Here is a 23,529-nt window from a genome sequence, read left to right on the forward strand (position 1 = left end):
TAAATGTATAAATACATTAAAAAAATACATATAGAAATGCAAATAAATAAAAAATACATGTAAAAATACAGAAATAGCCATTTATATTACCAAAATGTATTTATTTTCACTATTATTTCTGAATTTATTTATTTATTTCTACTTTTATTTATTTATTTTTCCTTCTGTCATTTTTAGTCCTTCATATGTCACCATTGTCGATATTCATATGTTGATTCTTGATGTCTGTGTGGGATAAGATTAGTGTATTATTGTACTTTATGATGCTGAAAACTATATCACCTGATCATCTTTGTTCCTGGCTTTCTTTGCAAAAAGTTACGTGTTTAAGTATACATATATATATAATGTGTGTGTGTATGTGTGTGAGAAAGTAGACCCTATACTTAAAATCGCTCTTTTTTTCCCTTCTTGGACAACCAATCAATCACAGTCTTCAAAAGATTGTGTCATGCATAGCAACGGGGTCAACCCCGCCTCCTCACTAAGATGAACGTTTTTGTCTTTTCCTTGCTCAAAGTTGCTCTCAGATCGGTCCCGAATCGCTCTTAAGCTAAGACTCCTGCAGAAGTTTTTAAGCTAAAAGTCTGGTGTGGAGTGCCCTCTGGTGGCTCTCAAGGGCACTCCAGCTGGTGACCGTTACTAGCCTAGAAATCTAGACGCACCCTAGCGGCAGCAAAATTATTTTGCAGCCAGGGTGGATCTAGCAACTCTCAATAGACCTTTTTGCTGCAAAAACCTAAATTGGGTCAGGCCAATCACGTCGTGTATAGAGTAGGCGGGGGCGGGCTTAACATATGACGACAGAGTTGTGACGGTTCCCTGCTACTTGAATACAAAGAATGACGGCTACTGCGGATGGAGAACAGCGGTCTTTCGAATCGGCTTTGGCCGCAACTCTGGAGGACTTGGAGTTAAGTTTTTCTTTGAGAAAAGAACAAAAAACGGCACTTAAGTCATTCTTAAAAAAAGGAAGATGTGTTCGTAGTTTTGTCGGCCAGATTTAAAAGTTGAATCTATCAACTAACGTTAGCTCCGCTGTTGGGAAAACGCTCTGGTTGGTTGAAGCACTGTCCTATTGTGTGCAGAAGGAATTTGAAAGACAGCCGTTTATCCCACCCATCAGATTGACCGTGTCTATGGTGAGTTGCCAGACTAAACATCTTGATGTACGTCTGGCTTGCCAGGCTAGACCGTTACAGCTGCAGACACACATTTGAGAGCATTTGGTGGCACTATTGAAACCAGCATTAAAGATTGGAATTACTTTAAATAAAACATTAGCATTTCATGAACACTTTGAATTACTTAAGTCATGATTAGCAAGATAATAGTGTAAAATAGTCCAATGAAAGTAACTTTTGCCATTTGAGATATTTACATTTATGCCCCTGGCAGATGCTTTTATGACGGCTTGGGAGACACTTTTACGCCCTCTGTTGTACAGTGTGTCAACAAATTCTCAAATGTTTGCATAGCTCAGAGGCCAATCAGCTTGTGTCGTGATGTAAACGATGTGATTGCTCACATATCACGTCAAGCCTGCATCATCTAGAGCAGTGTTCTTCAACCCTGCTCCTGAAGGACCCCCAACACTGCACGTTAACCCATGTGATAATGAGCTGATGAATTGAATCAGGTGTGTTTGATTAGGGAGACAAAGAAAGCGTGCAGTGTTGGGGGTCCTTCAGGAGCAGGGCTGAAGAACACTGATCTAGAGTGTCATGACCAAACTAGTGACTTATAACACAAATCATCTTCATGGCGTTAAAATAGATCATAACCGGCTCAGCAGTTGTTGATTAGATTAAAATTACTATTGAACTCATCAGTGATCTTGACTTTGAGCTTCACTTTTCATTTCATATTTGTCTCTCATTTGAAATATCACATGATATAATGTTTTTTATTTATTTATTTTTTTAGACCTGATGGTCTTGAACAAGAGAGGAAAAACAGAGGCCAAAAAATCTGTCTCCTGCCCTCAGTGTAAATCAAGTCTGAAGATTCACATGAGAGTTCACACTGGGAAGAAGCGGCTCAGGCTTTCACTCTGAAATCACATCTTACATGATTAGACTGTACTGGATGAGAACTCAAATACTGCTATACTTCACATTAGCATCCATTTTGTGTCATCACTCTTTTAACATCTCTATTCAGTAAACAACTAATCAACTCAGCTTGAGTAATAGTGAAATTTACAATACTCACTTTCTACATTTTTACATTTTACATTTACATTTAGTCATTTAGCAGACGCCTTTATCCAAAGCGACTTAAATTAGGACAAAAATTCAGCGAGTCATCATAAAGAGGCAAAAACAACAACAACGCAAGAAGTGCTCAAAATACGAAGTTCAGGTATTATTCAGAGTAGCATAAGCCTGATAAGTGATGTTTCAAAGGGAAAGGATTTTTTTTTTTATTATTCTTTTTTTTTTTATAAGGTTAAGTGCTCACGGAAGAGATGGGTTTTCAGCTGTCTTTTGAATGTTGTCAGGGATTCTGCATTCCGGATGAGGGTGGGGAGAGCGTTCCACCAGCATGGAATTCTTTCTATCTGGACGAACACAACTTTAAACACTCAATAAACACTGATAGGTCCCAGAGTGAGTTAAATATAACAAATAATTGTGTCTGATTTGTCTCAGTTGTTACAACAGTAGGAACAAAGAAAAGCCCTAAGACCATCTTTAAACATTGGCTTAGAACCATACAAATGGACAGAAAACTGTAAGGAACATGTCCTACATATCTCCTTATTCATCCAGGGAACTGAGCACACACAGCACAAACCGCACCTGGAATAACAGCCAATGTAATCTCACCCACTAACACAGAAATGGACATCTGGGTGATTACCTCAACCAATTTACATCAAGTTTGGACTCTATGAGTTCAGAACGCTGCCGCAAGGACTTTGAGAAAGGTTTGGAAAGGAAATAAAGCATTTCCAAGGTTCTAAAGACACTGTTTCATTTAACTTTCATTTTGGGACAAATCCACAAGCTCCACAGGGTGGGAAGGTGGGACGTGATGGGCGGACACTTGGAATGCAACGACCCAATTTGTCTCACTGTGAGGCGGGAGGAAGTAGGAAGGCGGGAATTAGTAATCGCCTCCTCAACTGGAAGGTTAGCTTATATTTATTTTCCACGTTGTCGGGTGATCAGTCCTGCAATGGGCTACGTCTTCCACTGGTATCTTTCCATTCGCAGTGGGAGAAAACTGGATCGCTTTCCACCAGTTGCAGAGCCGCACTGAGACTGAGAAACCTCTTCCCAAAGGCCTTGGCATTAGATTGTTGGTATATTAGATTGGTATTTGTGTAGAGACTGTATCTAGGGTCAGCATATACAGTTATATACGTTAGACATGTTATCTGTATATTCATAGTACATTCAATGCTTCATCCAGTCCGTTGCTCATCTACTTGGAATTCATTGTTATCGTCCATTTGTGTAGTAGTTTGTAGTTTCTGTTTGATTATTGATTTAATTTCCATAGTAGTTTAGTCAGTTTCCTTAGTAGTATTTATTGAGTGTGATATTTTTCTCATGTATATATATATTTTTTTTTAATAAATTCATTTTTATAGCAACTGTGTCATTCTTGTGTTGATAATCAGAGGCTCTACAAGCTCGCCAGAATCTCACTAAATCCTTCAGATTGATCAGATGATGAACTTCCTATAATTTATATAATTCTAATTCTTTCAACAATCGTCCATGATTGTTCTGCACTGTCAAGGTGAAATTCCTCAGTTGGTGCCCTGTAATATAGGAAGGAATCCTCTGAAACTCTCACACTTGCCTTAGTGTGACCAAACATTTTTTCAAAATGCCGCAGCTAGATTGCTGACAGGTTCTCGAAAGCGGAACCATATCACTCCAATTTTGTTTTCATTACACTGGTTGCCAATCCGTTACAGGATTGATTTTAAGATCTTGTTGTTTGTTTTTAAATCTCTAAATGGTATGGCACCACCCTATCTCTCAGATTTGTTGCAGATATACTCACCATCAAGATCACTTAGGTCTTCTGACCAGAAACTCTTAATTGTCCCAAGGTCTAGACGCAAATTTTGGGGTGATCGTTCTTTTTCAGTGATGGCTCCGAAACTCTGGAATAGTTTGCCTTTGCATATTAGAACTGCCTCCTCAGTGGTATCTTTTAAATCTCTTTTAAAAACTCATCTTTTTTCTCTGGCGTTTTTGTCTAACTCTAATTGCTGATATGTTGGTTGCTTGTTTGCTTTGTGAGAGTAGTTATATTGATGTATTACACTGTATAAATGTTTTGTACATTCGCTCTTTGCATGTTTCTACAAATTGTACAGCACATTGGTCAACTACCCATTGTTTTTAATTGTGCTTTATAAATAAATTACCTTACCTTACCTTACCTATGAATACTCCTTGCGGTTGTCGATGCCAAGCTCTGCTTCCACATTATTGATGTGGGTGCCGCCTATGCGGGAGTGATGGAGGCACACTGAGGGAGCCTGCCTTTGGTCGCGCTCTCCAGCAAGGCACCTTGGGAGTCCCACCAGATGCCATCATCCCTGGAGCAGAGGATCTCGGGCCACTTCCTCACACCTTTGTGGGGGACGAAGCCTTCCCGTTGCGCCATCACCTGATGCGTCCATATCCTGGAAGGAACCTCTGCAGACGCCGTCGGATGTTCAACTACCGCATGTCTCAGGCAAGAATGGTAGTAGAGCAAGCCTTCGGTGTGCTGGTAGCCAGGTTCAGGATCTACCATCGAGTGATGTGGCAGCATCCACACAATGTGCGTGAAGGCAATCTGTGTCCTCCACAACCTTCTTCGCCGTGATGCCCCAACACGCCCCATAGACCAAGGGAGAATCGAGCGCCCAACCCACCCCCCAGTGTTGTCTTGCCCAGTGTCATCTGACAAGGTGCCAATAATTCCACCGCGGAGGCAGTTCGTGTCAGAGAGGCCTATACGACCTACTTTTCCTCTGAGGCGGGAAGTTTCCACCGACATGATCCTCTGTCAGAATTACAGACAATGACCAAAAGGCCCTTTTAAGAGCCAACCACAATGTCATAAATTGCAATTCCATGTCAGTGTTGTGTCATTTCATTTGCTAACTAAATTAATTTCAAGTAGAAAACTCGTCATTAATTGTTTGTAACATAAGTGTAAAGTATGCAAGTAATCACGTGCACTTTCTACATACGCTTTCTATTAGTGTTTTGTGTGTGTGTCGCAGTCTCTTCTAGCTCTCTCTCTTGCAAAAATAAACCACAGTACTGAATAATAGTTCAAATGAACTTTATTATACTAATGATACTACTGTGTGTGTGTGTGTGTGTGTGTGTGTGTGTGTGTGTGTGTGTGTGTGTGTGTGTGTGTGTGTGTTCAGCTCCACCAGATGCACCAGATTCTGTAAAACAAAAAACAAATAAAAATGAAAAGGTGAGTAATGGCAGCATGTTACACATTATTAATGCCATTGTGGAGAACATTCACAACAAAATACACTCAAATTCAGCTTCATATATCATCTGGTGCATTTTCAGCTTCATAGCAGCGTTTTTTTGGATGGACATCCTTTTTAGGGCGGGGAGCAGGCTGTCCAAGAAGGCCTGGTCTGGGTCTTTCTCCTGTGTTGGTGGTTGATTGGCAGATTCTATTGCATTCACAATCATCTGCTCAAACACTGAGGGGCTTGCAGAGACAACCCGCCGCCTACGCCTGCACTCCCCTGACAGGTCTGGTGTACCCTCTATTTCGTATGGGCGCACGCTCTCCTGTGTGTGATCTGTATCTGTGACTCTCTCTTCCTCTCTCTCCTGGTTCTCTCCCTCTTTCTCCTGTGAGACCTCTCCGTCCTGGGTCTCTCCTTCTCCCTCCTGGGTCTCTCTCTCTGTCTCAGTAAGGTTGGAGCTTGTCCTTCCTGGCGTGATAAAGGAGGAAGGACATAATCTGGGCATAACGCCAGGGCCTCTTCTGAGAGGCAGCAGCCCCACTTACCCGTCTGGACTGGTCCTCCCTCCTATACCTAACATAGGCATCACAGAGGTCCCTCCACTTTTTTTTTTTTACATCCTCCACTGAAAAGCACAGACAATGTTCAGCACATTTTAATTAATTAATTGATCTGTGTGAACTGAACTTTGAACTAGTTCAAAAAATAAATATAAAATAAAAATCTGAAAACTTAACAGGATTTGTTTGAACGCCAGAACTTGTTCTCTACACTACACTCACAAACTTGTGTTTTGTTTTTTTTGTCAAAGATGTTATCTTTAACAAAATGTTTGACAAGCAAATGTACACAAAAGACAAGTCTTGTGCATGGATAATAGGTAATACTAATAGCATTAATAATAATTATAACAGAAGATAATGTCTCTAGTCTATCCTAATATTAATTATAAATACAATGTATATACAATATCAAAAACAAATACAATGTTGACCACCTCCTATGGTGTGTAAGGTATTTTGCAGCTAATCCTTTCCGAGCATATAGTGAAGTTTCTCAGAGTCATTTCGACTGAAGAATGAAAAATTCAGTGCTGCAAATTGTGGAAAAAATATTCCCCTTGTAGTGGTACTTGGGATAGACAAGAAAGTGTTTTCATCTTCTGTCTATCTGATTCAAATCACTGTATGCTAATTCAGTGGTATGAATTGAATTGTTGTTTTTATTTATATTGTTGTCCATTTCGAACTTCCATGCCTCTTATATAGTAATTACATACTATTATGTACCAATTTACTAATGCTCAGACACACTCGTCTCTCTCACGCGTGCCCTCGGACACACTTCGCTCAACTCAACTTTTATTTATTTATACTCCAACATCTCCACGAATTATTGACTGGCGTAATAATCAAGCGACACAACGAATCGATAATGAAATTAGTTGCCAACTCTTTTAATAATCGATTTTTATCGATTCGTTGTTGCAGCCCTATACACTGTAAAAAAAATTGCTGCGATTATTTATCACAACTTAAAATCCAACATTGTTTCAACTTTAAAAAGTATGTGTTCATGCTTGACTTAAAATATTAAGTTTAGTTAACTTTAGTTAAGTTGGATATTTAAGTTATCTCAACAAATTTTAAGTTGTTATAACTAAATCGCAGCCACATTTTTTACAGTGTATACCACTATATAACATTTAGCTGACCTGACCATGTCAACGTCCTGGGCAACTTACCTCCACACAGCAGCCTTCCGATTGATGTCTCTATAACCCTCATCAGAGAGATTATACAGAATTGCACATTCTGACACTGACAAGATCAACCGTTCTAATCTCTCCGCCATTTTTGTTCTACTCGTTTCCGAAGCTTCCGACACTTTTCAACGGTGTAGTACGACGTCCGCTGGGGGCGTAATGCATATTACAGAGCTGATTTCAACTGCCAGTGTGAAGGCGGCGTTACACAGTCTACAGGTGTAGAGAATCTGCTCCTAATAAGACACAAAATACACTTTCAACCACTAGAGGGCAGACAGACATTAGGAAAGGAAACGGTAACCAGTCAAACTACCAGTTTATTTCGTCTTCTTCCTCGTCGAATTTCTGTCGCTCTACATAAGTCATCTGGAATAATTGAAACGAATGGCTATGAGCTACATACAGGCGCATTTGATAGACATCCATAGCGCCCAATAAATGGCTCTGGGCATTCGTAAACCACGCCTCAAATACGAGAAAATGAACATGTGGTTCCCAGACCACTTCTCAATGAGACAAGGTCTGGCGCTAGCCAGGCTAGTATTTTACAGTAAAAACGTTATAATATATCCGATTTTTATAGTCGATTTTTACTCATCTCAGTATAGCAATAGAGTTTGGTAAAAGCTGTTCATTCATTCACACACAGAAACGCGATTCATATTTAAACAGTCTTTTTGCAACATGACATCATGACTTTGCGTAAACATACACGCCACTTTCAAGTCAAAAGTGGCGTGTTATCTATACGCATTTTGAGCTATCCGCGTGTATGTTCACGCCGAAACGAACCGTCATCTTCCGCGTGTATGTCTACGCCGTTAAATGTCCGAGCGAAACGGAGCAAAATGTACGTGAAATAATCACGTTGGTCCCCTTTGGAAAATGTGTAGATGTCACAGTTTAACAGCCTCAGACGTGAATCTTACACGTACCATTATCCCCGGACGTTTGCTAATCCTACCCCTAAATCTAATCATAACCATTTCTTAAAACTATAGGCTACAATTATAAAGAAAAACAACATCCAGACAAGTATAATCACATTAATTTATTTAATGAGAAAATGTCAAAATCGGTACCAAAAGTTGTTCACGTGACGATGTGTCGCAGTCCTCTCTGGCAGTGGTTTTGTATGAGGTAACAGACAGAGCAGAATTTAAGTTATTAATTCAAATCCATGAAAACGTTAATCCGTCTTCGGTTCGGTTCGCTCTGAGGGCTGCGCGGCAGTGCGCACTTCATTTCAAATGTGAATGTGCATGACGCAATCTGTGACGAAGCAGGCGAGGCGAGAGCCAATGAGCGTTTGATATTACTGCCGTAACCATAGTAACCTGTCGCTTCTTGAGGGCGCAATTTTTGAATTTGAATTCATAACAAGCGCGGGGTTTGACGTTTACGGTCAAGATGACGATTACTACTGGATAAAGGGCTGAGTTTGGATCTTTTTCTTGCAAATAATATATGGATTCTGAAGGTTTGGATTACATCAAGCTAATAAAATTGGTGTATTTTGTGAATCGATGTTGTGTTGTAAGGTTAGTATAAATAAATTATTGTGATTATACTCGTCTGTCTGTTGTTTTTCTTTATAATTGTTGCCTAGGTAGTTTTAAGAAATGGTTATGGTTAGGTTTAGGGGTAGGATTCGTGGCTCAAACTATCTTTCAATGCCATATTGTTCATAAAAATGCCATTTTCCTACATATCTGTCCATTACGTTTTATCATTTTAATATTGTCCATAAAATGGGTATGTTTAGGTGTGGGAAGATTAACCCCAGTGACGGGTAGGTTTAGGGACTTTTAGGGAGTTGGGGTAGGTCATATCTATACAGTAATGTAACGTTAAGTCAACGGCGTTGATAAACACGCTGAAAAGCGATTATGCGTGTTGATAGCACGCCAAAAATGGAAATCGAATTGGCGTGTCATACATACGCCATTTCATGAGATCAGTCTGCTTTTTGTGTGTACAGACACTATTGTGATTAGAACAAAGCAAATATAGAACTGACCTATTCCTCAGCTGGATCTGTTGCTCCTCGAAATGAAACTTCCAGCACTTCTGAGTAAAATTTTCCAGGATTACTATTAAGTATTATTCCTCACAGCGTCGTAAAGTACATGAGTCTGATTACTCGCGGTGTGTGTTATCCAGCTGATGTGGGCGTTCACAGGTTTGCATGGATTGACTCGGATCATTTGCGTTTGAATAGCACGCGCTCTCCGTGGGCGGGGTCACATTAAAACATAATGAGCTGAGATGAGAACGATCTCTCTTTTCATACATATTACATAAACTGAGAATATTTGTTTTTTATATAAATTACTTCATTTAAAAGAATGCCTGTGTGTCTGTATGTCTGTTTGACTGAGTATTCGCTGAGTTAGTTCATTTTCGGAAGTGTTTCAGAATGAACTACACTGACAGAGAGAAGGCAGAGCTTGCATCATGTTTATATTTCTTTATTTGGCAAAAAGCACAACACTTTGTTTTTATTGTGAGTATACACACACAAAAAAAATACACACTTAACAGGATCGAATGATGTATGACACTTGTATGTAAAATCAAATGCAACAGAGTATTTTGAGTCTCTTTTGCAAAGAGAAGAAAAAAAGCGAGCAGATCACGGCGGCGTGATTGCCGACCCCAGGGGGTTAAAGTTGCGCATTGAATTAAAAAAGGTAAGAGGATTATGGTCACAGCACACCACAAGAGGGTGAGAGCATGCCAAGTGCACCTCAAAATGTTGAATAGCGAGGACTAAAGCTAAAGCCTCCTTCTCAATAGTAGAATATTTCCGCTGTGCACAAATAAACCCATCCATCCACCCCATCTTCTACAACTTATCCGGGGCAGGGTCGCGAGGGCAGCAGTCTAAGCAGGGATGCCCAGACCTCCCTCTCCCATCCAATAAATCGCAATAATCTTTGTGCTTTGTTACTATTGATAAGAAACAGTCTCAGATTTCAAATTACGTCCATTTTCTTACGAAATTCAAAAACATAAATAGCATTTTGGCGCTGTGGCGTGAGATCGCTCTGGCACAGCTCAAGAGAAGCACATGATCTTCTCTTCCGCATTAATAATACTAGGTACAGCGCGAAATAAACATGAATGAGCATCGAAAGTGTGTTAAAGATAGAGTACAACTTATCGAACTTATCCATATCATGTTACATGCAATCGCTCAATCACTGTTTCAACCGTGGAAAGACGTCAGTAAAGCACATGTAAACAATGTTATGTAACGTCACATTTACCTCAGAAAAACCATACCCAATGACCATAAACTTGTTAGTCTAGAAAAATTTACTTTAGAGAGGAGCATTTTGCTAAATATATGCACCATATTACATATTATAATTTTAATGTTCTTCAATATTTAATGTATGTTTGAATAAATCTGGCAAGTTTTTATAACAGCCACCATTTAAATGTTTATATTTCATTTAACTTTATTATTGTAAAAATAAATGTGTAATTTCAGTGTTTTTATACAAATCAGTTAATTTTTACTTTCAATATAGTAGGCTAATGAAGCCTAGTGGGCTACAACTGACTCCCAGTTTACAGCATTAGTTGATTTGTTTTCCTTGAGAAATTTTGCCATGTATTGTACCTGATATCCAAAATAATCAATGAATCGAATCAAATCGAATCGAATTGCAAGCTTGTGAATCAAAATTGAATCGAATTGTGAAATTTGTGCCAATACCCAGCTCTAACTTGAACAATGTAAAAAGGAACAGCACTCTAAACATTTCTTATTTAAAAATGTTTTTATATATTTTTTTATATACAGTATAATTGTGCTTCAAATAAAAAAAAAGTATTTACCTTCACCTTATTCTTGTTTAAAATCATTTATATAATATATATGAATGTATATGGAGCGTGATAAAAAGGTAACCTTGAAATCGTGGCGTTAAAGGCGACACGAGCCGAGGAAAATTTTGGTGCACCTACATTTTGTGCTGGTGCTCCTAAATAAAAAAAGTTAGGCGCATCAGTGCAACCAAGGCTCTGGAGCCCTGAGCATGTTAAAATTGTCACTTTTTAAATGGTGAGCAAATCCACAAAGCCTCTGTACAAATCACCATGATAAAAACAGTCTCGTTATCCTTATTAACTTATGTAACATTCAATACACATGCACAAAGTTCAAAACAAGAAGGGTATTGCCTTATAAAAAAAGAAAACACGCAAATATCGTGGTTGCTGCGGTTACTTGCATTCCTCTGCGGTTGGCTTGTCAGTAGCGCGATACTACAATATTGTGGTTATCGCGACAGCCCTACTCAGGCACAGGGGGCGCAGCTTTCTTCATTACCTCACACAGACACACTAAACATTTCAAAAACTTTTAGCCTTTTCAAACCAGAGTCAGAGAATGATGGATAGACTCAAGAAGTGACCACATGTAGAATGCAACAGGACATTTCTAAATGGTTAGTTGATGAATTTTGGTAGCTTATGTGTAGTTATCTTCTTGTCAGTGATCTTCTCCTGTAGCTCAAACAGTAGTGTGTTGGCGCTTGCAACGCTAAGGTCACGGGTACTGCAAAACAAATTCAACGCGCATGAGTGACCTGCCCCATAACAAATACAACAATACAAATGGCTGTTAGAAGACATGAAAATACTGATGTTCTTTCTTGCCCGGTGCTTATTGTAGGATTTTGGCAGTACAGTAATCACTGTACAGTCTACATTTATGTCATTACGTCCATATTATGTCCATGTCCATATTACATTACGTCCAAAATGTCATACCAAGTTTGTTAGATACATATCTAGTGTGATTTATAATCTTATAGAAATGCCAAAAATTGCAGTGTGTAGCAAGTATGACAAGCGGGAGTCAGAAACAGACCTTGTTTCTCAAAACCAAGAATGCAAAGAACGGACTTGTGTTCTTGGGGAGAACGCTCTTGCTATTTGTTCTTGGAAGAATGAACTGTGACGAGCACACAGAACGCTGCTGACAGTTTGAGACGATGTGTTCTTGCTGGTATTGTGCAATAATACCCCCGCACAGACGCCGTCTGCAGTACCCAAACATAACGAGAATTATTGACGCTAACAGCCAGGATTTATCGCCCAAGCCTACCCTCAGCTCAAGGGATTTCTCTACTGTACACTACAATGTAATGTATATTCATAACAATAAAGCAACGCTTATGGAGATTCTTACTTCCGAAAACATTTGAGCACATTTTCGATTCGCCATACATTTTTCGTGAAAATGCCAATATTTGAAATCTACACAGTTGATTTCTCGCATCAAATGTTCTCAGAAGTGAATTTAGTGATGAAAAACGACTTGCTGTATTAACCTGCCTCTCTTTCCTCGAATGCCGAAATGAATGCTGGGATATTTCTGCCGTCAAGTTCACACAAGTTACCAACCGATGCATCCTCTGTAAAATGGGCATGTCAAGAACACTTCCAGGATTTTTACCCGTTCTTGCCAAAATGCAAACTTGTGTATTGGGACAGTACTTGGGCAGCGACTGATGACGTTTCACAAGTCCACAAGAACACAAGTACAGACAAGAACGCATATTGAGAAACGGCCAGAAAGTTGCGCAGCGCTGTTGTTTTTCCGTTTTTCCATGAGCGCCACCTACTGTCAGAGATTGACACTGCATTTACTGACATTTTTTGCATTGGTCTGAACAGACAAACCTCATGTGAATTTGGTGCCGAACATTCGTGTCAATGTGAAAATGTCCTGTCGCTCATCGTGGCTGTTGGGAAACTAACTTAGAAAAAACATGTTTCTCCGCACATAAAGATGAGCTACTGTGATCTCAGACTGAGGTGATGTGGTTTCTCCACTGCATGGATCTTCATGTGTCGCTTCAGGTTACTTTTAAAAGAGAAACTCTTTCCACACTGATCGCACGTGTGCGGCTTCTCTTCGCTGTGGATCCTCTCATGTGTTTTCAGAGATGATGATCGACTGAATCTCTTGTCACAGTGTGAACACTTGTAAGGTTTCTCTCCAGTGTGAATTCTCTGGTGCCGTTTTAACTTGTCCGCTGTAATAAAAGTCTTCTCACACTCAAAGCACATGTACTCTCTCACACCAGTGTGAGTTTTCTGATGTTTATGTAAAGATTGCCGCTGTGAAAAACTCTTTCCACACACAGAACATGAATGCGGCTTCTCCTTTGTATGAACTGTCAGGTGTTTCTTCAGGTGTGATGCACAGAGAAATGTTTTGCCACACTGATCACATGTGAACGGCTTCTCTCCGGTGTGGATCCTCATGTGAATCTCAAGGCTTGATGATTGTGTGAAACTCTTCCCACACTGATCACATGTGAACGGCTTTTCTCCAGTGTGGATCATCATGTGTTTCTTAAGGGATGAAGATCGACTGAAACTCTTCCCGCATTGATCACATGAGAACGGCTTCTCTCCAGTGTGGATCATCATGTGAACATCAAGAGAATGTTTGAATGTGAAATTGTTTCCACATTGATGGCATACATGCGGCTTCTCTCCAGTGTGGATCCTCTCATGGGTTTTCAGATTTGATGAGTGACTGAATCTCTTGTCACAGTGTGAACACTTGTAAGGTTTTTCTCCAGTGTGAATTCTCTGGTGCAGTTTTAAATGTGCTGCTGTAATAAAAGTCTTCTCACACTCAAAGCACATGTACTCTCTCACACCAGTATGTCTTTTCTCATGTCTATGTAAATATTTCAGCAGTGAAAAACTCTTTCCACACACAGAACATGAATGTGGCTTCTCCTTCGTATGAACTGTCAGGTGTGTCTTCAGCTCTGATGCCCAAATAAATGTTTTGCCGCATTGATCACATGAGAACGGCTTCTCTCTGGTGTGGATCATCATGTGACTCTTAAGATTTCGTTTGCATGAGAATCTCTTTTCACATTGATCACACGAGAACGGCTTCTCTCCAGTATGAATTCTCAAGTGGCGCTCAAGACCATATTTGCGTGCGAAACTGTTTCCACACTGAGTGCAGGTGAAAGATTTCTTGGCTCTTCTTTTCTTTAAAAATGTATTTTTAGTCTTTGAGCGACTCAAAGGTTTTTCTCCAGGTTTGACATGATGTTCCTCCTTCACTTCACTCAGTTCTTCACTCTCCTCCTTCACTTCACTCAGTTCTTCACTCTCCTCCTTCACTTCACTCAGTTCTTCACTCTCCTCCTTCACTTCACTCAGTTCTTCACTCTCCTCCTTCACTTCACTCAGTTCTTCACTCTCCTCCTTCACTTCACTCAGTTCTTCACTCTCCTCTTTCACTTCACTCAGTTCTTCACTCTCCTCGCTCTCTTCCATCAGATCTGACATGAAAGAAAAAAATATTAAATTTCATTTCATTCATTACCACTTCATTCGCCATGAACTTGTTTGTTTCTTTTATTATTTTATGCAATCAGAAACCATCAAACCGGTCGCGCTTTGTATCTCTCTGTGCAAATCCTTCCTTCTGCTCTGCCAGAAAGCAGCTGTCATTTACTGGCGGAAAGCATGACAATAACCGCAATAAAGCCGTATATTGCCGAAAAGCGCATGTTGTCTTTTTTTAGGAGCAATTTGAATGGTTTTGATAGGACCCGATGACAACGCAGTGCTGAAGTTCCAACTAGTCTCTCCCTATGGAGGATCCCTTTACCACTCTACAGATAAAGCGTTGTTGGGAAAATGCGTTTCGCGTACCTACCCCGAAGTGACAAAATAAAATAAAGGAAAAAATAAAGGAAAGACCAGTACTTTGTTTAGGCTTGGTCTGTAGGGAATTACAACCCTGCGCACATATATTCAAACGCACATAACTATAGAACCAATTCTTAATGCTCATGTGAACGCCATCAGCGTTTCTCACAGGTTCGCGTTTAAAGTTTGTGTAGAGAGAATGGTGTCGTCTTGGCGGCCCCTAATTTAATAACAAATGATCGGTGCGACGGAAGCGAATCAATCAAAACTAACTTTAGCTGGAAAATAACTTTATTAAAGAACCGCTATAAAGCCAAAACAATCTCTGTTACCTTAAATTATACGTTTATCTCTGTAAAGCTGCTTTGAAACAATCTACATTGTTAAAAGTGCTATATAAATGAGGATGACTTGACTTGTAACATGTCACCGTGCAGCTCTCAAGCCAGATGCTGTGGACAGGCTGGTGTTTTTATCACACACCTTGAAACGCATGTAGATCCAAAGAAACGCAGTTAATGGCAAAAAATTTTCAAGCTGCTGAAAGCCTGTTTCCTCTGTTCTAGTGACTTTTATATTATAAAGGCTATTTTACCTTTTAGTCTTTAAATCGACAGACCAGGATCATCCAAAGTATGGGAATACTTTAAACTACGGCCGAACAGAAAGGTGCTTTGTTTACTATGCAAACTATGCCCCATTCGGCAAATGGACTTTAATTTATAACTTCAACTTAAATCTGTCAACGAAGCTGTCAGTGCATTTGCCAGTTTTTAAAAGTTGTGTATGCACATGTAGACTAGAGACCTGCACTCCCGCGGGACCCAACGCAACCGAGTGCCGCGCGGAAATAGATCTGATGGCTATTTTTTTTTTGCAGGGTGGTAGGGGAAGACTCATGAATATTCATTAGGGAACTCATCCCTGATAGGCTCGCCGATACTCCAACGTTCTGAGAAGCCATGGTAACCCCAAACAATGAGATATCAGATCGCTGCGTCACCAGAGATGGGGAAATTCCGTGAGGGATTGTGATTGACCTACACGATTAATGTTATGATTTAAGTGGATTAGCGGTGAAAATCACGAACGCAAATGGTTATAGGAATATAGGATAGTGGGCCTAATTGCATGGGATGCACTTCTAATGTTGTGCTAATTGCATGGGATCACGGTCAAAATTCCCAATATAGGCTATCACACCAGAAATCATGTAATTGTAGCAAACCATGAATAATTATTATATTATGGTAGTCTTTTCTCTCTGTTTTGCATGCATGCATCATCATCATTATTATTATTATTATTTATTTATTTGTGGCTCTTGTCACAGTGCATAGGCTACTTAACCTGAATCAGCACTGTTCATAGAGGTACAGTAGGCAACACCATTAGGATCATGTAACACAAAATAAATGTTGTTGTTTTTCTATTTTATGATACAGGGAATAATCTTAAGTTTCGTTTTTATTTTGTTACCATAAGATCTGCGGACATCACTGGGTTTTAATTTGAGGTATAAGAACTTGACGATACATATCGTGACATAGCCTACACAAATTGAAACATATTATATTTATTCATATAACATAAATTGCACCATTTTTTTAATTTCTAAGTCAATAAAGTGTAGGCTAAATTAATAAATGTAGTGTAAATGTAGTAATGAAACAAACTTCCATTCAAAAGTTTGGGGTCAGTAGTTTTTCAAAACAAATTAATACTTTCATACAGCAAGGAAACATTAAATTGATAAAAATTTACAGTAAAACTTTAACATTGTTTAAAAAAAATCTATTTAAAAAATCTATATGAATATGAACTTTCAGTTCAAAGAATTCTTTAAAAAACTATCACAGTTTCCCAAAAAATAAAGCACCACAACTGATTTCAACATTGATAATAATAATAATAATAATAATAATAGTTATGCTAAAATGTATCTTTGCATCACAAAAAAAAAAAAAAAACTTTTAATATATGTCCAAATAGAAACTTATTTAAAATTGATTCGTGGGACTCCCGCAAAATAGAATTATCTATAAATTAAACATCTAAAAACGAATAAATTATCATTCATATGTTGCACAAAAGCAACAAGAACAACTAAAACAAAAAAGAAATGATTTACAGGCCAGAGTTTCTATTTATAACATGTTTGCAGCGTTGAACAATGTAGCCAATCACAGACATGTGTGTTGATTTATTGAACACCAATCAGATGCATTTAAGATAGAATCCCCTCATCGCTCAAAATTGACTTTTTGTTCAGTGCTGAATTCTACATACTGGCAAATCATCTGATTATAGCAAACAAAGTGTAGATATTATGAAAGATTCATTGTGCAGCCAGTTTCATTTATAATAACAGAGATTTGTGAGATTGCGATGAACTGAGATGTCAGTTTTTTAGGAATTATTAAGTGAGAAATCCGTCCCTCGCAGGTCTCTAATGTAGACTTTAAAAACAAATGACTAACATTATATTTACATTAACAGTCGCCTAGGCTGCAATCTAGTGCATGTGAACCTTTTAGCAGAGAAACACAAGTGCATTTTCAACAAGTTAATGGACGAGTTAATTAAGTAAATCAGATAGATTAATCGACAACAATAATAATCGTTAGATGCAGCCCTAGTTTACATACATATTTTTTTCCTGAGTGCAATATTTTACAACTCTGATTATCGTTATCGGCAAAATCCCCAAAAATATTGAGATAAACATTTTTTGTCAATATCGCACACCGCTACGTTAATCACATTCATCAACCCTGTTACCAAGGTTATTATAAGAAGAAGAATCTCTATAATTATGAATAACTTGTATGATATTTGACAAATACAACTTCATCAGTAACTTAGTGTTTACGGATTATTCCAAAAAAAAAAAAAAAACAATTTAGTAAACTATATTGAAAATGACTAAAATTCTGGTAACATTGTTGCAAATTGGGAACCAGATATAAAATAAATGTAAAATAAAACAGTTAAAATAGTATTTAGCCTGATCTGATGTTGACAATCAATATAAAAATGTCTCAAACCTCCCTTTACTGACCATTTGTTGAAGAAAAACCCAGAACATTCTGTACCGTTTCATAGTTGAACTGTTTATCTAAATGTGATGAAGTGCTTGAATGTTTCTAACATGAATGTTCTTCAGCATCATGAATGAATGAAGAATAAACACCAACCTCTTTGTTCTTCAGGATCTTCAGTGTGTTTCATTCTGCAGGGTTCTGGATCACTCATGTTCTCACTGTCCTCTTTAATAAACTCAAGTCTTCACTTGTTTTCCAGCATTTATTGGAGAATTGCAGTGGGAGGAGCTTCACTGATGACGAATTTTAGGAGATCTAATATATGAGGTGAAAACAGGAACTATTGTCATGAAATAAAGAGTGTTTTCAGCAGATCTGTTAATATTGATGAGCCTCAGACTATCAACACTCATTCAACAAGCCATTCAGGATCATCAGCAGATCATCTCACTTTATTCTGAGTGTTTGCTGTTAGAAACACATTATTTGAGTCAGGATACATGACAAAAGCCTGTAAAACTGCTCTATAGATAAATAATTACAGAAGCATAATTTGTACATTTGAATCAAAGTATAGTTAGATTTTATGACAATCCCGAAGTACTTAAATCATTAAAATATTACATTTATGTGCGCTGAAACTGATAATGATCATAAAACGTTTAAAAATAAATAGCATCACAAAGCAATATTGTTCCAAGAGCAAAACGCTATTCATTTATTAATATTAACATTTAAAAGTTGATTTAAATGTCTGACGTTGCTCATTATAGACTCAACGTAAAGTAGCTTATCAGTATAACACTTGAGATCATGTCCCATCAATTCCCCTCACAGATCTCAAACTTTACCTCTTGACTCGACATAACAGTTCTCACTCCAAACATCGAGACAATCACACAAACGAACACAACATCGCTCAGGTCTGAATGAACTCAACATATTCTCCTCATGCTCGCTGCTGCTGCACTAAATGTTTATTTCAGAAGGAAGACGCCAGAAAAGACGCACAAGTATCGCTGTGATCGATGAAAACAATACAGAAATGAGTCTGTCGCTTAATCAAACTGTATAAAGTGTGTGTGATGGTTGTGTAAATATGAGAAATACCGTGAACTGCTCTCCTCACCTCAGAAGACTCGACGCTGAAACTCTCAATGAGGGAAACAGTGTTGCCAACTATTTTCAAAGGGAAAGTAGCGAACGCGAATGCTGCGTCCCAATTCGCATACTATCCGTCCTAAATAGTATGCGAAACTAGATTTAGTACGTCCCAAATCGTAGTATGTTGAAATGAGTATTCCAAAGATACCCGGATGGTCTACTATTTCCGGTTAGAATTCGAAGTGCAGATCAATGCACACTCTAACGGCTAATATTGCCCACAACCCATTGCGTGCGGGAGGGAGGAGTTTTGTGGTGATGTAAACATGGCAGCCGGATGCAGCAGCGGAGATGCGCCCTCAGCTTTTAAGTGTAAGAATTCAAATGTTTAACCCTAATTAAAGTTATATTTTATTGTCTCGTTATATTAATGGGTTTATGCTGTACCAAAAAAGTACTGTGTTTATCTTGTAGGGTCCGATGAAGATACTGAGCGCCTTATTAACTGGCGCATTGCCAATGACGCCCTTTTCACAGGAAAAAGAAACGCGGCAATCAAAGGTTTTGAGTAAGTAACGTTAGCGGTCATTGACATTTGTAAGCCTTTACAGATGCTGTAGTATTTGGTATTTTACTTTATTTGTTATGTCTCATAGGCTTATATATTTCCTGTTATCTTGTGTAAAATGTTATCGGAGGATGTAGGAAAAGTCTGTCCCAATGTCTGTCCCTCTGATTTGTTAGAAATATTATAGTGAGTAACGTTAATTAAATATACATCCACTGTACAACTCCTGTAAAATGTTCCTCTGGGTTTTTTAGTCCAAAAGTGTGCTCAGTAGGAGAAATGATATGGATATGTGTTTACTTAAATAGCTTTAGAAAGGAGTAAGTTAGTGTGAGAATTATTGGAGCTCTAAACACTCTCATTTTTATGTCTGTTTTATTACTATTTTATGGTCTACAAGTGATACTCATAGGTTTTAACTTAGTAACACATGTTCTGTGTTTGCTTTATAAATTCAAAAACTTCCAGTGATATTGTTGTGAATAACTTGTAAATATATGTGCTTGCTGTGTTCTCTTTTGGGTCCATAAGAGCCTTCGTTCATCAAAGCGACCTGCTGGGAAAGGTTTCAGCGGCATGGGTGAAGAAAAAGTGGGAAAATCTTAAGCAAAAGTACAAAGTAAGTAAATGTGATGTTGTATGTTGTCTTCTATTTTGCCATAAATATAAATAAATGGTACTATACAGTTATCCGGACCACATGTGATGACCTACCCCAACCCCGCCCCTAAACCTGCCCGTCACTGGGGTTACGACCAACCAAGAGCGGTTGTGGTCACGTGTGGTCAGGTGTGGTCCGGATAACCGTATAGTACCAAATAATTAGTTAAATAAAATGTAAGTAATTGTGAGTCTTTTTCCCACAAATGTTATAGGATCTAAAGTGTCCACAGTCAGGGGTCAGCACAGAGGGAGGGGAACTGACAGCCGCATCCTGGAAGTGGTATGGGGTGATGGATGCTGCATTAGGCTCAAAGCCATCCATCACCCCACCAGTATTAATACAGTCTGGTGACCAGGATGAGGCTGTTGGTTCCTCTCCCTCTGTTCCTGGCCCTTCTAACATTGGAGGCACAAAAAGGAAGAGAGGGTCAGGAGAGAGTGAGCTTCTTTCCTATTTGAGAGAGCTGGAGGAAAGGGAGGCTAAGAGAGAGGAAGAGGCACAGCTGCGAGAGGAAAGAAGAGAAAGAGAGTTTGAAGAGAGGGAGAGAAGAAAAGAGGAAGAGAGAAGAGAAAGAAGAGAGAGAGAAGAAGAAGCCAGGAGGAGAGAAGAAGAATTTAGAGTGAGAATGGAGATGAGGGATGAGGAGATGAGAAGAGAGGTAGCAGCTAGGGAAGAGAGGCTCCTTAATTTGATGGAGGTCCTGACAAAATCTTTAATTAATAAATAATTGTAATTAATTAATCAGTTTGTATAAAGAGTTAATTATTATAATGAATTAATAAATTAATCAAATTGTAAATTAAGACCATCTCTGGTATGATTTTTCATTCTGTTTGAGTGATTATGGTATTAATTCGTTCTGGCTTAAATTATATTCCAGGAACAAAAATATGACCATTCTTTAATTCTACAGTAAATGTAAAATCCATTGATAATATACATGTTATATATACTAGTGCAAAATGCCTGTGCAAAATCAGTTTTGTGTGTGTGTTTTTAGTAATTGTTGGTTTGGTGTGTTTGAGTGCTCATTGTTACAATTACACAGCAAAAGTTCTGAGACATTTTTATTTGTCTATGGTAGAAAGCAAATACTGATCCTGACATAGTGACATAAAATAAATGTGGAAAATTGAGTAAAAATATAATATTCAGAAGTAAACAGTATAGCTGACTTAATGTTTTCTCAACTTCTCTTTGTGCTTCTTTTACAGATACAACCCTCTAATGTCAGAATGTTTATTTTAAACCACAACCCTCTAAAAATGATATATTTAACGATATCATTTGCATTTCTCATCCAAACAACGCCATCTCAAACTTGGCACTGCACTTACTCGTGCCCGTAGCAAGACACCTGTCATGTTTGAAATCCCTCGGACTAACGGTTCGAGAGATATGCTGTTAACAGACCGACAGACGTTTGTATATTTTTTATATATGAAGAGTTCAGATGCAAAAGCCTCTAAATGCCATTTGAAATTTTCTTCTAGAATGATCATTTTTATCAAGCTCGTATATTTAAATTCAATAATTTCACTTAAATTGCAATGAAGATTACCTATTAATTATCATTTAAGTGAAATTACTGAACTTAAATATACAAGCTTGATAAAAATGATCATTCTATAAGAAAATTTCAAATGGCATTTAGAGGCTTTTGCATCTGAACTCTTCATATATATTATGACATATATTTTGTTATACCCTCTGTCACAGTCCACCATAGTTAATATCAGTTAATTATGTCCATTGGAATGAATGCAGAATCTGAAAGGGTTAATATAAAAATTAATTGCCACTGTATTCAGTTGTTGACAATTGATTGAGTTTATGAAAATCAGTATAGCATTTATGAACAAATTTGATTGACACACTACACAGAGTATTGTTTTTCATATATAGTAAACATCTGAAATCAAGGGTTAAGTAGTGGTTGGAGAAGCAGCCAGGACAGGAGGAGGTAGTGATCATTTGTGGAGGGTGAGTCATTTTTAAATTCTCCCAAATCCATAGAATTAAATTTTTCTTCCTGGCTACAATTTTGCAGACGAGTTTAGAACTATAAACAGATGTTAACCTGTGTTACTATAATATAATGAAAACCCATGACACATTGTATGTTAATTGGAATATTTTTAATATTAACAATTCAAAAGTGCTTATTACTACGATCATGAATTAATTGTTTAACTGAGAATGTGGTTCAATAAAATATAACTTCTATAGAACTTTAAAACAATACAATATAAACTATAACAAAGGAGAGTAAAGATGGATGACTCTAAACATAGTCATGTTCCATGAGTGCAGGAACGTGGACGTCGGGTGCGGAAACTGCTGCTGCCAGACGGTTCCTCATGAAATCACCGCACACAACTTCTCTGTTGGTGTCAGCGTTGTCCTCGTTGTTGACATCATCATCATCATCGCCCACATCTGCTTCCATGATGTCACCGGTGGCAAAGCACATGTTGTGTAAAATGACACAGCATGTAACAACGATGGGGGTGAAGTCTGGGCTCACCTCAAGGGCTTTAAAAAAGATGGACCTCCAGCGGGTCTTCAGCATGCCAAAGGCCCTCTCGATCACGCACCTGGCCCTGGAATGATGCCTGTTGTAGCGGGCCTCAACTGGAGAGGCAACAGGCTCACGGTAGGGGGTCATGATGGTGATGGGTGATGTCAGGCAGGGGTACCCTCCATCTCCCAGGATGCACCGGCCTTCAGGTGGGTATAACTGCCTGCTGTAAATGGCGCTGTTCTTTAGGGTCCTTGCATCATGGACAGATCCAGGAAAGCCGACACAGATGTCAAGGAACTTTCCTCTGTGGTCACATACAGCCTGGAGCTGGACTGAATGGAATAATTTCCTGTTAAAATAACAGGCTGCATTGACTGCTGGGGGCTTTATACGGACGTGGCAACCGTCAATAGCTCCAACTGCCATCCGAAAAGCAGGAGAGCCTGCAAGCCTGGCAAACCCTGCACCAACCTCCTCCAACTCTTCACCCTGAGGGAGACGCACCATAATTTTTAGCAGGCCAAGGATAGCCCTGCTGACCTTGTGCACAACCCTGTGCACAGTCGATTTAGGGATGTCGAATGCTGAGGACACAACCTTATAGGACGCAGCATGGGCCAGCCAGTACAGGAACATCACCACCTCTATGTCTTTTGACCATCCATGATCAACCTGATAAGGCAGTGCCT

The 23,529-nt window shown here is 38.7% G+C and overlaps 1 protein-coding gene across 6 annotated transcripts in view; it reads right to left on the reverse strand.

Moving 5' to 3' along the window:
* Positions 1–12,262: 12,262 nt before the first annotated feature.
* Positions 12,263–23,529, reverse strand: part of LOC309499866 (uncharacterized protein) — a 186,291-nt gene continuing 175,024 nt past the window's right edge. For 2 of the 6 annotated variants that reach the window (XM_082171341.1, XM_082171346.1), the window contains exon 2: positions 12,263–14,563. In XM_082171341.1, the coding sequence (XP_082027467.1) occupies positions 13,044–14,563 (1,520 nt within the window). In that variant the 3' untranslated portion in view covers positions 12,263–13,043. Of the gene's footprint in view, positions 14,564–18,133; positions 18,296–18,431; positions 18,832–18,881; positions 19,000–19,090; positions 19,188–23,529 lie in introns of those variants that run through there. The other 4 variants (XM_082171344.1, XM_082171345.1, XM_082171342.1 and 1 more) reach the window with 4 other exon arrangements.

This window comes from Leuciscus leuciscus, assembly GCF_965113295.1.
Source record: "Leuciscus leuciscus genome assembly, chromosome: 1".
In the NCBI taxonomy this organism is placed as follows: Eukaryota; Metazoa; Chordata; class Actinopteri; order Cypriniformes; family Leuciscidae; genus Leuciscus; species Leuciscus leuciscus.